Genomic DNA, 12,205 nt, shown 5'->3' with positions numbered 1-12,205 from the left:
GTTTACAAAGTGTTCAGAAAGAAGGTAGCCAGCTAAGTAAAAAAACGAAGATCTTTATGTTGCTTTGCCAAAGGGACTGAATGTCTGAAAATACTGAGCATTCAAAATTAAACTATACATGTGCAGACATAGTAAAAAGAATATGAATTGCTAAATTCTTGTGTTTTTTATTCATTAAAAAGAACTTGGCAGAATTATCAGTATAACTTCCTTATGTCCTACTGTCATATTCTAACTATGATTATCCAATTTAACCTTCAAACCAGTAGGTAGGGCTTATAAATCCAAATACAACTTTATATTTTATCTGCTTAAAGTATCCATCAATATATACTTATGTTGTTCAATATCTTTTTCAGATTTTATAAAATTGGTTTAAAACTGTAAGTCAATGTTTGCCCCATATTCAATATTTGAACAAAACACTGACAACCCTTCAAACTGAAACACGAGTATGGAGCATCCTAAGCTACTCAGTGAAGTATTTTAATGTTTTTCATAAACAGTCCTTACCACTCTGGCTGCTCTCTCCTGAGATTCACACTTCCTGCAAAACCATGGTCCAGTGGGTACTTGAACAATGCCATAGCAAGCTGTTGGGAAATAAAATATTTTAAATTATGTTAAGAATAAAGAATTATGGAAAATCAAATACCCTTTCAATTACCTCTCAAACTATTAATGTAAACCTGTTTGTAGAGAATTAAAACATTTTATATTTATATTTAACACATATATTACCTACTAGAAATTACATGACATAATAAAAATGTTAAAAATGCCAGTCTCGTTATTTCACTTAAGCATAAACATTACAATTTTAATTATTTATTCTTTCATAATGGGAAGAATATTAGATAAAATTTAACACATTACATTTTTTACATAAACTAATTCAGAAATTCATTAATTCATTCCAATATCCTGCAGTTTAAAAGCATTTTAGGTATGTCTAATGAAAATATTTCCAAATCACCTTTCAAAATGAGCATGAGATATTGCAAAAAAGAAAATGAAATGTAAAAGTGAAATGCTTCCAGAATAGGCAAATCTATAGAGACAGAAAGTAGATTAGTTGTTGTCTAAGGAGTAGAAATGGGGAGTACAAGGTTTCTTGTTAGGGTGGTGACAATGTTCTAAAATTGATTGTGGTAGTGGCTGCAAAACTCTGTGAAAATACACAACATCCATGAATTGTACACTTTAAACGGGTGAATTGTATGGTGTGTGAGTCACATCTCAATAAAGCTGTTATTTCTAAGAAGTGCACATTTCTAAATATACGTGAATGTTCCAACAAGTAATATTAATATATATCACATATCTAAGTCTAGTTGTTTTTTTCAAATTGTTTAATATTTAATTATCTCAAAATTGAAATCTTTCCCAAAACCTAAAAACACTAATATCCAATTGACATTCTTGTATGAGCATGCTCGAAGGAAACTTGAAAATATCTTAAATATTGGAAATCACTTAAAGAATATAAAATCAGCACAAATTTTTAAATCTCCAAAAGCTAAACTCCTAATCCCTTTTAAAAATTGTAAATGTCAGCCCGGCTGGAGTGGCTCAGCGGTTGAGCATCCACCTAGGATCCAAGATGGATACCAGGTCAGGGCACATGCCAGGGTTGCAGGCTCAATCCCCAAAAGGGGGCCTGCAGAAGGCAGCCAACTTACTCTCATCATTGATGTTTCTATCTCTCTCTTCCCCTCTCTGAAATCAATAAAGACATACTTTTTAAAAATAAAAATAAAAATTGTAAATGTCAGAGTGAAAACATCCTATCAGCCAAGAAACACTACAGGAGTGTCCAAAAACACTCATGTAGTACTTGTAGAGAAGAAAATTTTAACTTTAGAAAAAATTTTATGACTTAAATGAACATCCTCTATATTGAGATGAGATTACTTATCAAAACCTGTTAATTGTCCTGGCCCCTGTTGTTCAGTGGTTAGAGCACTGGCCTGCACAGGGAAATGTCAGGGGCAGTGCATCTGTTGCAGATTAGCTCCCCGTCACCTGGGCCTGCAGGAGGCAACCAATCCATGTCTCTCTCACATCCATGTTTCTCTCTTCTTCCTTCCCTCCCTGCTACTGTCTCAGAAAACCAATGGAAAAGATATCCTCAGGTGAGGATTAACAAAAAAAAACAAAACAAAACACCTGACAATTCATCAACCAATTCATAAGAAATACCTCCATAAATGCCAATAAACGCTGGAATGCAATTACTATATACCAGTTTTCTAAGTTCTCAAAATCAGTATCTAGTTTTGACATTTTACTCCTTAAAGGAAGCTGTGCAACTTTGCTATTCGTTAAAAGAAAATGGGGCCCAGCTGGGCGTGGCTCGGCGGTTGAGCGTGGACCTAGGATCCAGGAGATTGGGGTTCGATTCTCAGTCAGGGCACATGCCCCGGTTGCAGGCTGCAGCGGATCAATGACTCTCTCATCATTGATGTTTCTCTCTCTCTCTCTCCCTTCCCTCTCCCTTCCTCTCTCTGAAATCAATAAAGATACATTTTAAAAAAAACTCTTAAAAAAAAAAGAAAGAAAATGGGAATAACTGCATTCTTAGGTTAATTCACTACCTCCTAAGTCTCCCTTCCCAGTCTCCAGTTCTGAGATTCCACTCTAAAGAATGCACTTTAGTCCCACACATCCATCACTCCATGCTAGATCCTGAAATGGGAATGAGGCGTATTGGAGAATAATAGGGAGAGTACAAGAGCCACCGAAAAAGTACCTAGATTTAGCCTCAATTCTTTACCACATGAAATGTCAATGTCCAGAGAACTGTCTTATTAGTTTCCTCGGCTTTTTGTATATCCAAAAAACTCACCCAGTGGGAACACCCAGAAATAAACTAAGATGCTCCCAAATCACTGGTGGTACCACCACCTCTTCTCTTCACTCAGTAGGCTGAGAAAGTGGCCTAATGCGGCCAATGAACAGCCTCATTCAGCAGTCCAGGCCAGTTCAGCCAAGCCACTCCTGCAGCAACACAACTGCGGCGGCGACCTTCCGCCGTCTTCTCCGCTGGAAGCTCCCAGTCCCAAGCAGCAGAGTCTCTGCCAGAAAGCTTGGGGTGCAGCAGCGGGCGCCCCCCTCCTTCCTAATCTAAAGCAGCAAGGCAACCCCTTGTCCCCCTCCCCCACGCCCCAGAGCAATGAGTGGCGTTCCGAGGCTGATTCCATGCCACAGGAAGTCCCCAGACACACTGCGGCAGACCGGAGCAGGCATGAAGGGGGAGGGGTCTACACGTGCCCAAACCCACACCCACAGCCAAGGTAACACTACCGAGGGGCGCAAGCCCTGCCCCCCGCACTGCACCACCACCACCCCCCACAGCCCCGCACCCCCTTCTCCTCCAACCACGGCCTCGGAAAGTCTCCAGACCCACGGCTCCGGGCGCAAGTGGGGGCCAAATGACACTTGAGAGAATGAGCACCAAATCACATGACAGTCCAGGCCACACGCACTTTCTCCCACATGCAGAGCCCACACCCCGTGCTCCCAGCCGCGGACCCTCGGAGTCAAATCCCGGCCGGCGGAATGGGGCGGGGCGGGGGAGGGGCAGCAGGCAACTGGCAGTTGCTGCCTAGGTAGGGGAAGCCGTGACGGTTGGGAGTAGGCCGGGTTCGGCCGGGCGGGCGGTTGGGTGTTTACCTTGATGCACCGCGACGCTGCAGCCGTGCCCGTCGCAATAAACCAGCGGGTTCTCGGCCCAGCCTCTCTCGTCTGAGCAAACGCAACAGCCTCCAATCATCTCCTTCATACTATGGGAGACCTCGTCCTCCAGTGACACGGGCCGGTCGCTAGAGACCATCTAAGAGGGAGTTGGGGGGACCATTAAAAAACACATGCAAGCCAGTTAGTGCTTCCCCGCTGCACAGCCAGCCACCCGCGCTCCCGCTCCCTCCCGGCGCTCCCGGCCCCCGCCCGCCGCTCGGCCGCTCGCTCACTCGGGCTTTGCCGCTCAGTCACTCACGTTCCGCACAGGAGTCAGGAGCCATGTCCTTGCTGACACCCCCCCACCTCCCCTCCACCGCCTCCTCCGCCTCCTCCGCCGCCTCCTCCTCCTCCTCGTCTTCTTCCCTCCCCACCTCCACCCGGCGGCTAGCGCTGGAGCCCGGAGAGGGCACACATAATCAAGTAGGCCTCCGCACAGGCGCACTGGGGGGCTCCCGCTGGGCCTGGGGCGGCGAGGGAGGGGACGGGGGACTGCGCTTCCTCCTCCGAGCGTCACTTAGCGTGCGCGCCCGCCCTGCGGCCGACGTGAGAGAGAAGAGCCGGGAGAGGCGAGGCCTGCGTGCGCGTCGCCGCGTACGGCTGGCAGCGCCTACCTCCCGGCGCCTTCCCCTCCCCGGCGCCGCTCGCCGCCGCCGAGGTGTGCTGGAGGTTGGGAGTGATTGGAGCCGGCGGCGCGCCGAGGCCGGAACACGCCAACAGGAGGACTCGGGGGCGCGCACGCGAGGGCGGGGACGTTGGGGCAGTCCGCGGCGGCGTGGGTCTCGCGGGCGGCGTGTGCTCGCCGGGAAGAGGCCTCGGGGAGGGAAGGAGGTTGCTGAGGGCTGGGAAAGAGGGCGTCTGGTGAGAGGGGCTTCCCGGGGGCATCTCGGTGCACTGAGAATCTACCTGCTGGCCTTTTCCTGGAGAACTGGCCCTTGACTGACTTGGCTTGGGCAAGCATGCCGCTTCCTTGAAGCCTGGCTTCCTGTAGGTAGTTGGCCGTACTATACACTGTGCTGCCGCAGCCTCTCCACCCATTCAATTCCCATCCCCTGGACTCGACCCAAAGTTCAGCCAGTGGAAGTGCCACCAGATCTGCCGCCCATTTACATACCACGTTGGCCCCAGTGACAAATGGAAGTGCATTACAGACTGGAGGTCAAAAGCATGGTTAGGGTTATACTCAGAGAACACCAAAGCTACCCTCGGCTTGCCGTGTAGGAGTACAAATGCTTGTTAATCAGGAATTATCAATATAATGTGATAATCTGGAAAATACAGTTATATGATACTAAAAGATGAAGGAACCCATGCTCTCCTAGTCAGTCATCAAGCGATAATTTAACACCATGAAACTGGAGTCCAATTTGGAGTGAGGATTTCGCTGATCTGGCTCTGTAGTCCAAATTTAACTGTTGAAAATTTAAGATCATTTTTTTTTTTTTAATTCATTTAAGTGGTAGAAAGACGGGGGCTCACTCCTCACATACAAATAGAAAATGAATTAGGCCTGTCTGAATAGATTAATTAGCTGGATACTGAGGAGTTTCGAGCTGTAAAGTCTTCCACTGTTGCCCTATCCCCTATGTATCCTTGTAAGCCTAATATTGATTTTTAGACAAAAGTGTCTAATTGTAAAAGTTTAGCATGAAATAGGAACGTAGATACTTTGTTTAAATGACAAGCATAGTTACAAGGTAAATTCATGGCTTTAATTAATACCTTGCAGATACAAAATGGTTGTTTATCAGGAATTAGCAATAGAAAGTAAAGATCTGGAAAATGGAGTTACACAATGCTAAAGGATGAAGGAAACCAAGCTCTGGATAGCCACTAAAAGATAATGGTTTAAGCTTTAAAAGCATTCCATTCCAGATGTTCTAATGAAGAAAAATAATGGTAGCATTTCAAATTAATTGCTAGAAATCTATTTAAAAATAATAGATTTAATACCATGTAAGTATATATTATCAAATTTATTCAAACATTCTAAAACTAAGTGAGAAACCTATACTAATGGAAATCTAAAAGTTTAAGATAAGGAAAATATGTACACTAAAGAGACACACAAAAAATGAGAATTCAATTTTAGCTCTAATAGTGCAGTTAGGAAATGTGACTACAAGATTACACGCTTAGAAAATGCAAATTCTTTTGGGGGCCATGGCAACAATTAATAAATTTCTGCACATATAATAATTATGTCTTTAAAGTGTCATTGATATTTATAAGTGCCTTCAGAGAAAACTATTGTTTTATGTATCTTAACTGTGTATTTTATCTTTACCCTTTTACAAAGGATACCAACTTTACATCCAGTTCCTGCTCAGGTTCAGACTCCTAATGAAGAGTTAACTCTAAGTTAAAATCAATGTGAAATTTCCCTTCTCAAACACTGCAGTCAAACTTTAATGAACTAAATTATTTAAAAATACATTCATTTTGTTTTTAGTGCATTAGAGCTTAGTTCTTGTGATAGAATTAATTTATATGTAAAGAAGGATGGGTGCTTTACCCTATTCTGTAACACTTAATAAAAGAAATGTAGGTAAACACTTGCTATTTCCAAATCAAAACAAAGTCATCATTTGTAAGAGACTTTGAAATTTAGAAAAATAGAGAAAATACACTACTTCATAAAAACAGGCTTATGTATAAATAATAGCATCTGATGCAGAAACATTATCAAAAGATGTATATATAAATGCTGACAAAATAAGCCAAATTACTTAAAACTGATATTTAACATATTAAATGTTGAGTTATAAAAAAGAAAAATCATAATGGATATAAATGGATTATTCTAATTTTAACTTAGAAAACTTTTACTTTATATATCAGAAGTGTAATATTTAATATATATTTTTATTAATCCTCACCCAAGGATATTTTTTCCATTGACTTTTACAGAGAATGGGGGGGGAGGGGAGAGAGAGAAACATAGATGTGAGAGAGACACATCAATTTGTTGCCTCCTGCACCCTAGGGCCAAGATCAAACCTGCAACCCTTTGGTGCACTGGCCGACACTCTATCCACCGAGCCACACTGGCCAGGGCTTTAATATATTTCTATCAAATATTAAGTGAAAAGAAAGAATAACAGCTATTATAAAATAGTGCAGGTATATGGTTATCCATTTATTCAGTAAACATTTATTGAACATTTACTGTGAACCAGGCACTGTTTTGGATACAGGAAATAGAGCAGTGATCAAGTTCTATTTATCCTTTGTGTGATATACATACACATACATATATATGACAATTGGCTAAGTATGCTAATTCTCATACCTCAGAATGGATTTAAAACTTTATAATTAAATTGCCACAATTGTTAAAGTTCAAATAAGTTTTTAAAAATACATGGTAATATTTTTAAAATAGTCCATGGGATTTATAGAATAATTTCACAGAAAAGGACAATTTCAATCTTAAAAAGATGTTACCCTTTAAATTTGATTCTACATTCTCAAACTATATTTTGAAAAAGTGTATCTAGTACCTGTAGAATAAAACAAAAGCCTGTTTTCTCCAGTATTCTTCTTCACATAACAGCAGTTAACTCATACTGGCTCATCTAGTTCTCTATTTATCTGAGGTAAACCACAAAAAAACTCCAAGTATTTTATGATGTAACCTCTAGCCCTACTATAATGGGAAACTGTTATTTTTTTGCTCTATTGGTATATATCTTATAATTCTTGTTATATCTTCTTGTTATTTTTTTCTTTTCACTTTCTTTATTCCTGAACCTAGGCACCAAATTTTTGGATTTGCTTTTCCTTATTTATATAAATTGATATTATGAAAGAAATACTTAAACCCAAATTTGACTTATAGGTTAGTATTGCTCATTTTTTTTTAATTAAATGTTTATTTGCCTTCTGTTTGTGCATATTATATTTAGTGTATATATCCATTGAGGTATATTTCTATAATGTTCTGTAATGTTAAGACTAGATTCACTTTCCTTAACTCAGGTTCTTGACTTCCACAGTGTTTAAAATTCCATATTGGCTCTGATACTAAAGTTATAAATAAATAAATAATAAATAAATAAATAAATAAATAAATAAATAAATAAATAGCAATTATTAGAATTCATTCATCTACTAAACCTCATCAGAAACTATAATCTTGTTTCTAAATAAATTAGATGAAAAACGCAAAAAAGGCAATTTCTCATCATCTGTACAAACTTTCAGATATATCCTCTTTTACATGAAGTACGCTCTGAATAAAATTTTGTTTTGCTTATTGGGTACCCAAGATTTCTTACCTTTTATGTGAAAAGTTTATCATCAGACATATATTTATGCTCGTATGATTAAAACAGAGGTATTTCTTCCTCTACATTTGCTATTTGTCTCACCATAAGCAAATACTGTGTTTTTATAGATACAGACCTACACATGACACCTATATTATAGAGTACTATCAGAAATTTCATTAAAAGGTATTCATTTCCATTGTTTTCAATTGATATTTTGTTAATGGCTTTTGGGAAATTCCATTCAATGAAGATGTGTTAATCTTATTAAGTGATATTTTTACTCACCATACCACCTAGCAAGTGTCTTATGCCAAGTAGACCCATAATAAATATTCATTGATGTACAATATTGGTGTTTAAAAGGTTATTGCAACTGAGCTTTATTTTTCAGAGTAAAGCAAGACTTTATTTTATATGTACAATTGAACTAAAATTTCTAAGTAATGATTAGCAGAAATTTTCAGATAAATAGGTTTCTTTTAATATTTTCAGTAGTTGAAATTAATATAGGTGAAGAGTTTTTATTTACCAGGTCGTTTAGAAATGTATTTAAATAGCCCTCAAATGTTACCCACCTTTTCATGTAAATGTCATCATTTTCTTAAAAAGCAAACTCTAACTTAGAATCAATCATGATTAATATTGTTAGATATCTTTAATTGCAGAAAAGTTTAGTGAGGTAATTCTGAAATTTAAATTGTGTTTAAATTCTAAAACTTTTTAAGACTCATTGCCTAATTTTACTTTAAAGGATCTGGTTTGGTTAATCTTGTGTTTGGCGTCAGAGTTACTCTGTTGCTATAAAATTGATATATATTGGCTTTGTTGACATTTTTGGGTAAAACACTATGTGATTACCGGTAGAAAAATAATATCTAAAAGATGCCTTTAGATTGTCTAGGCATTACATAAAGCTCAGTAACATTTCAGACTTGGACTATTGTTTTCTTCCAGGATGCAACAATACTTAAAAGTGTTACACTTTGACTTTTCCGAATATTTTCAATACAATGTAAGAGCAGAAGTGTAAGGTCCATATTCCCCTTTTTTTTTTTCTGACACCAAAGATTTGCATTCCTGTTATGATTAAAGTGACATTTATAGGTGTCTGTTTATAGGATATAATAAGGTTATCTAAGTGAAAAGATTCTGGACATGGAAAAGAGGAAAATCAGGTTCTGAAATGAAAGAGAACCTTGAAAGTAAATGAAACATATCTTGCACCAAAAACAAACAAACAAAAAAAGAAGAAGTAGAAGAAGAAGTGGAAGAAGAAGAAACTATTAAACTGAGTTGCTAAATACTATTTGGACCCACAGGAAAAAGAAAAAAGGGGTCGCTTTTTAAGATTTAAATGTTTTCCCCTCTGAAAGGGGCCACTGCTTACCAAATCCAGATACAAGCCCAAGAATATGTTAATTAACTGCATTGTGTCCCAGAAAGAATGAGGTTGACAAATTCATTTTTTATTCCTTCAATTAATAAACGGTTTGCCTAGTACATCTTAGATTTTTTTAAAACTATAAGGTGTATATTTACCTCTTGAAATTGTACAGTAACAGTGTCAAGGGCCTATTGGGCCCACAGGGTAAATCTTATGAAGCTTAACATTCCTGGCGAATTAAAGACACAAGCCTCCAATCACTTTTTTGTCAGTCTTACTTTACTATGGTGCATAAGACCTAGAATGTATGTAATTTTTATACGGTACCACTTTACCCCAATTAAAAAAGCAATGATCATTGGTGCTAGCAAAAGTGGACAATATAATGACAAAATTAAAGAAATTATTTCAAACACTGACCAGGAATACTACATAAGTTCCTCTCCATCCCCAAACCCATTCATGTCCTATTTCTCACCCATTTGTTGTTTTTCTCACAAGTATATCATGACTTGTAACATTTTGTTTAACTTTAAATGAAACCCAAAAAAATGCCTGAAACACTAAAAGGTGTAAAAAGATACACCTACAATCAACTACCTAGCAAATAAGCTTATAAAGCTATTCTAAATATTCAGACTTAAAAATAAAAAATGTAAATTGAATCCAAGTAGTTAGGGAGGGGGGACTATGGGAGGATGAGTGTGTAAGAAATGAACAGATTGAGAATACTTAATTTCCACACCAATTTTTTTCTGTTCAAACCTTTCCATAGTTAGACCGCAAATGATTTCTTATACAAGAATTTCTCCCTGTACCTCAAAATAATTGAATGATTTCCATGAGGAAATGCAAGTTTACGAAGAAGATCCACAAAATAAAAGTGTTAAAATGCAAACCACTTCCATAGTATTTCAAATGTAAAATCACAACCACCACTATCTCCAACTAACTCTTAAGGGTACTCTGCAAACAGACGCTGTTTATGAACATCATCTGTTAACTTCTTCCTTGTAATTCAAAACTCTTGTCAAATTATGTTTTCATGATGACGTGTAAATATAATATTCCATTAGAGATCAATTCTAATTGGTTTTTAAAAATCCACCTTGGGAAACAGTGCTGCATACACAGACTAGTAATGGGTATTTTACGTGGAATTTCCGTAAAGTCTATTATAAATCTATGCGTAAATTACTCCCTTGCCCTAGTAAGGTTTGGGCAAAAGGATTGAAATTATTTCTTCATGAGTTTTCATGCACAATGACTTTGGTCTTGTCTTCAAGACCCGTGAGCACTTGTTGGAAATCTTCATTTTTTAAAAACTGTGACATTTGCCTGAAATACTTTTTCCACATGCCTCACAAAGGAAAAGAGTTCCGTACGTGGGTTGCAATTATTTGTTCCAAAACAGGGTTTAAAATCAAATGACACGTTTTTCCCTTTTGAATTTCGCTGTTACTTTGAAAATGCATTTCACGTTAAGAAATCAAGCCTGTTTTTGTTGGGGGTGGCTCAGCTCTTTTAAAATTAGACTTCATACACACAACAAAGAGCTGAATAATAACAAATAGAGACTGAGGAACGCGCTTTCCGAACTCCTTTAACCCCGAATCCATACATTTAAAGATATTTAAAAGATGGTCGAATCTGCTCTAACTCTCCTGATCCAGAAGAAAAGAAGCCCACATTTGTGTCTCCATCCAGTTAGCACTTTCTAAGCACAAGTAGGCTGTTTTGCCTCTAGAATGCGTGCGTTGCAGGCTGGCCCAGCCTCCGCCACTTTAGCGGCCCCTGGGAAAGCCTCCTAAGACCTCTGGAGTCGGGAACCCCTCGCCGGCCGGGTGTGCTAAGAGTTGCCGCGGCGACCCGGCCGGGCCAGGTCCTCGGAGTTCGGGGCGGGGGGGGGGGGCGAGCTGGGCCGCAGGACCCCCCTCCCTCGGGAAGGGCGCGGCGGGCCAACAGCGGCGCGAGGGCGGAACAATGGGGGCGGCCGGGCGAGGGGCGCCCGGCTCCCGCTTCCTCCGCGCCCGGGCCGCGCGCCCTGCCCCGCCCCCCGCGGCCCTCCCGCCCGCGTTCCTGCGCTCGCCAGCCCGCGGCGTCCGGCCCCCAGCGCGCCGCGATCGCGGCCCGCCCGCCGCCTTCCCCTCCCGCCGGCCCTCTCTCCTCGGACTCGGACTCGGACGCGCCGCGCCGCCTTGCGCCGCTCCGGCTCCCGCGGCAGCCTCCTTCCCGCTATTTCGTTCGTATATTTTTTTCAATCTCCCTTTTATTTTCGGAAGTGGTTGAGGTGTCTTACTTCAACCTTAATTATAATTTGCCATTTCCCACCGAAAAATATTCCTCAGGAAACCCCAAATCTAGAAGTAACAGCAAATCGAATAAAACCTTTAACTTCAAGTACATCTCGTGTTTTTTTTTTAATTTAACGCCCTGATGTCCTCTGAACTGCCAAAAGAACTCTCCCCTCTCTTTTTATTTAAATACTGTTGTTTTAAACTCTCCATCAAATGCATTTTGACGAGAGGGCAGAGACTGGGTCCCGCAGCAGCAGCAAAGCAGAGGTTTCCTCTAACGCCTCCCGGGACGAGGAAAAAGTGGAAGGTGGACGAGGGCGCTTCTAGGGAAGAAAGGCGGCGCGACTCGCCGGCCCCGGCCGCTCGGGCTGGGGCGGCGGGACGGGGCTCCGAGGGCCCAAGGGCTGCGAGCGGAAAAGCGGGTCTGGGGGAGAGAGGAGACGTAAATAGCGGCGCCGGGAGGGCGGTGGACCCGCGCGTGACTTGATGAGCCAGGACGGGGCAGCGGAGAT

The 12,205-nt window shown here is 40.7% G+C and overlaps 1 protein-coding gene across 8 annotated transcripts in view; it reads right to left on the bottom strand.

Moving 5' to 3' along the window:
- The window catches only part of MLLT10 (MLLT10 histone lysine methyltransferase DOT1L cofactor), a 240,833-nt gene that overhangs the window by 226,839 nt on the left and 1,789 nt on the right, over window positions 1-12,205 (bottom strand). For 5 of the 8 annotated variants that reach the window (XM_016224700.2, XM_016224703.2, XM_016224704.2 and 2 more), the window contains exons 1-3: window positions 3,972-4,060; window positions 3,676-3,835; window positions 514-593 (exon numbers count right to left, since the gene is read on the bottom strand). In XM_016224700.2, coding sequence (XP_016080186.2) covers window positions 514-593; window positions 3,676-3,835 — 240 coding nt within the window. In that variant the 5' untranslated portion in view covers window positions 3,972-4,060. Of the gene's footprint in view, window positions 1-513; window positions 594-3,675; window positions 3,836-3,971; window positions 4,061-12,205 lie in introns of those variants that run through there. The other 3 variants (XM_016224701.2, XM_016224702.2, XM_016224706.2) reach the window with 3 other exon arrangements.

Source organism: Miniopterus natalensis, chromosome 1, assembly GCF_054644295.1.
Source record: "Miniopterus natalensis isolate mMinNat1 chromosome 1, mMinNat1.hap1, whole genome shotgun sequence".
NCBI classification, from domain to species: Eukaryota; Metazoa; Chordata; class Mammalia; order Chiroptera; family Miniopteridae; genus Miniopterus; species Miniopterus natalensis.
This window is presented reverse-complemented; position numbering and strand designations above follow the sequence as displayed.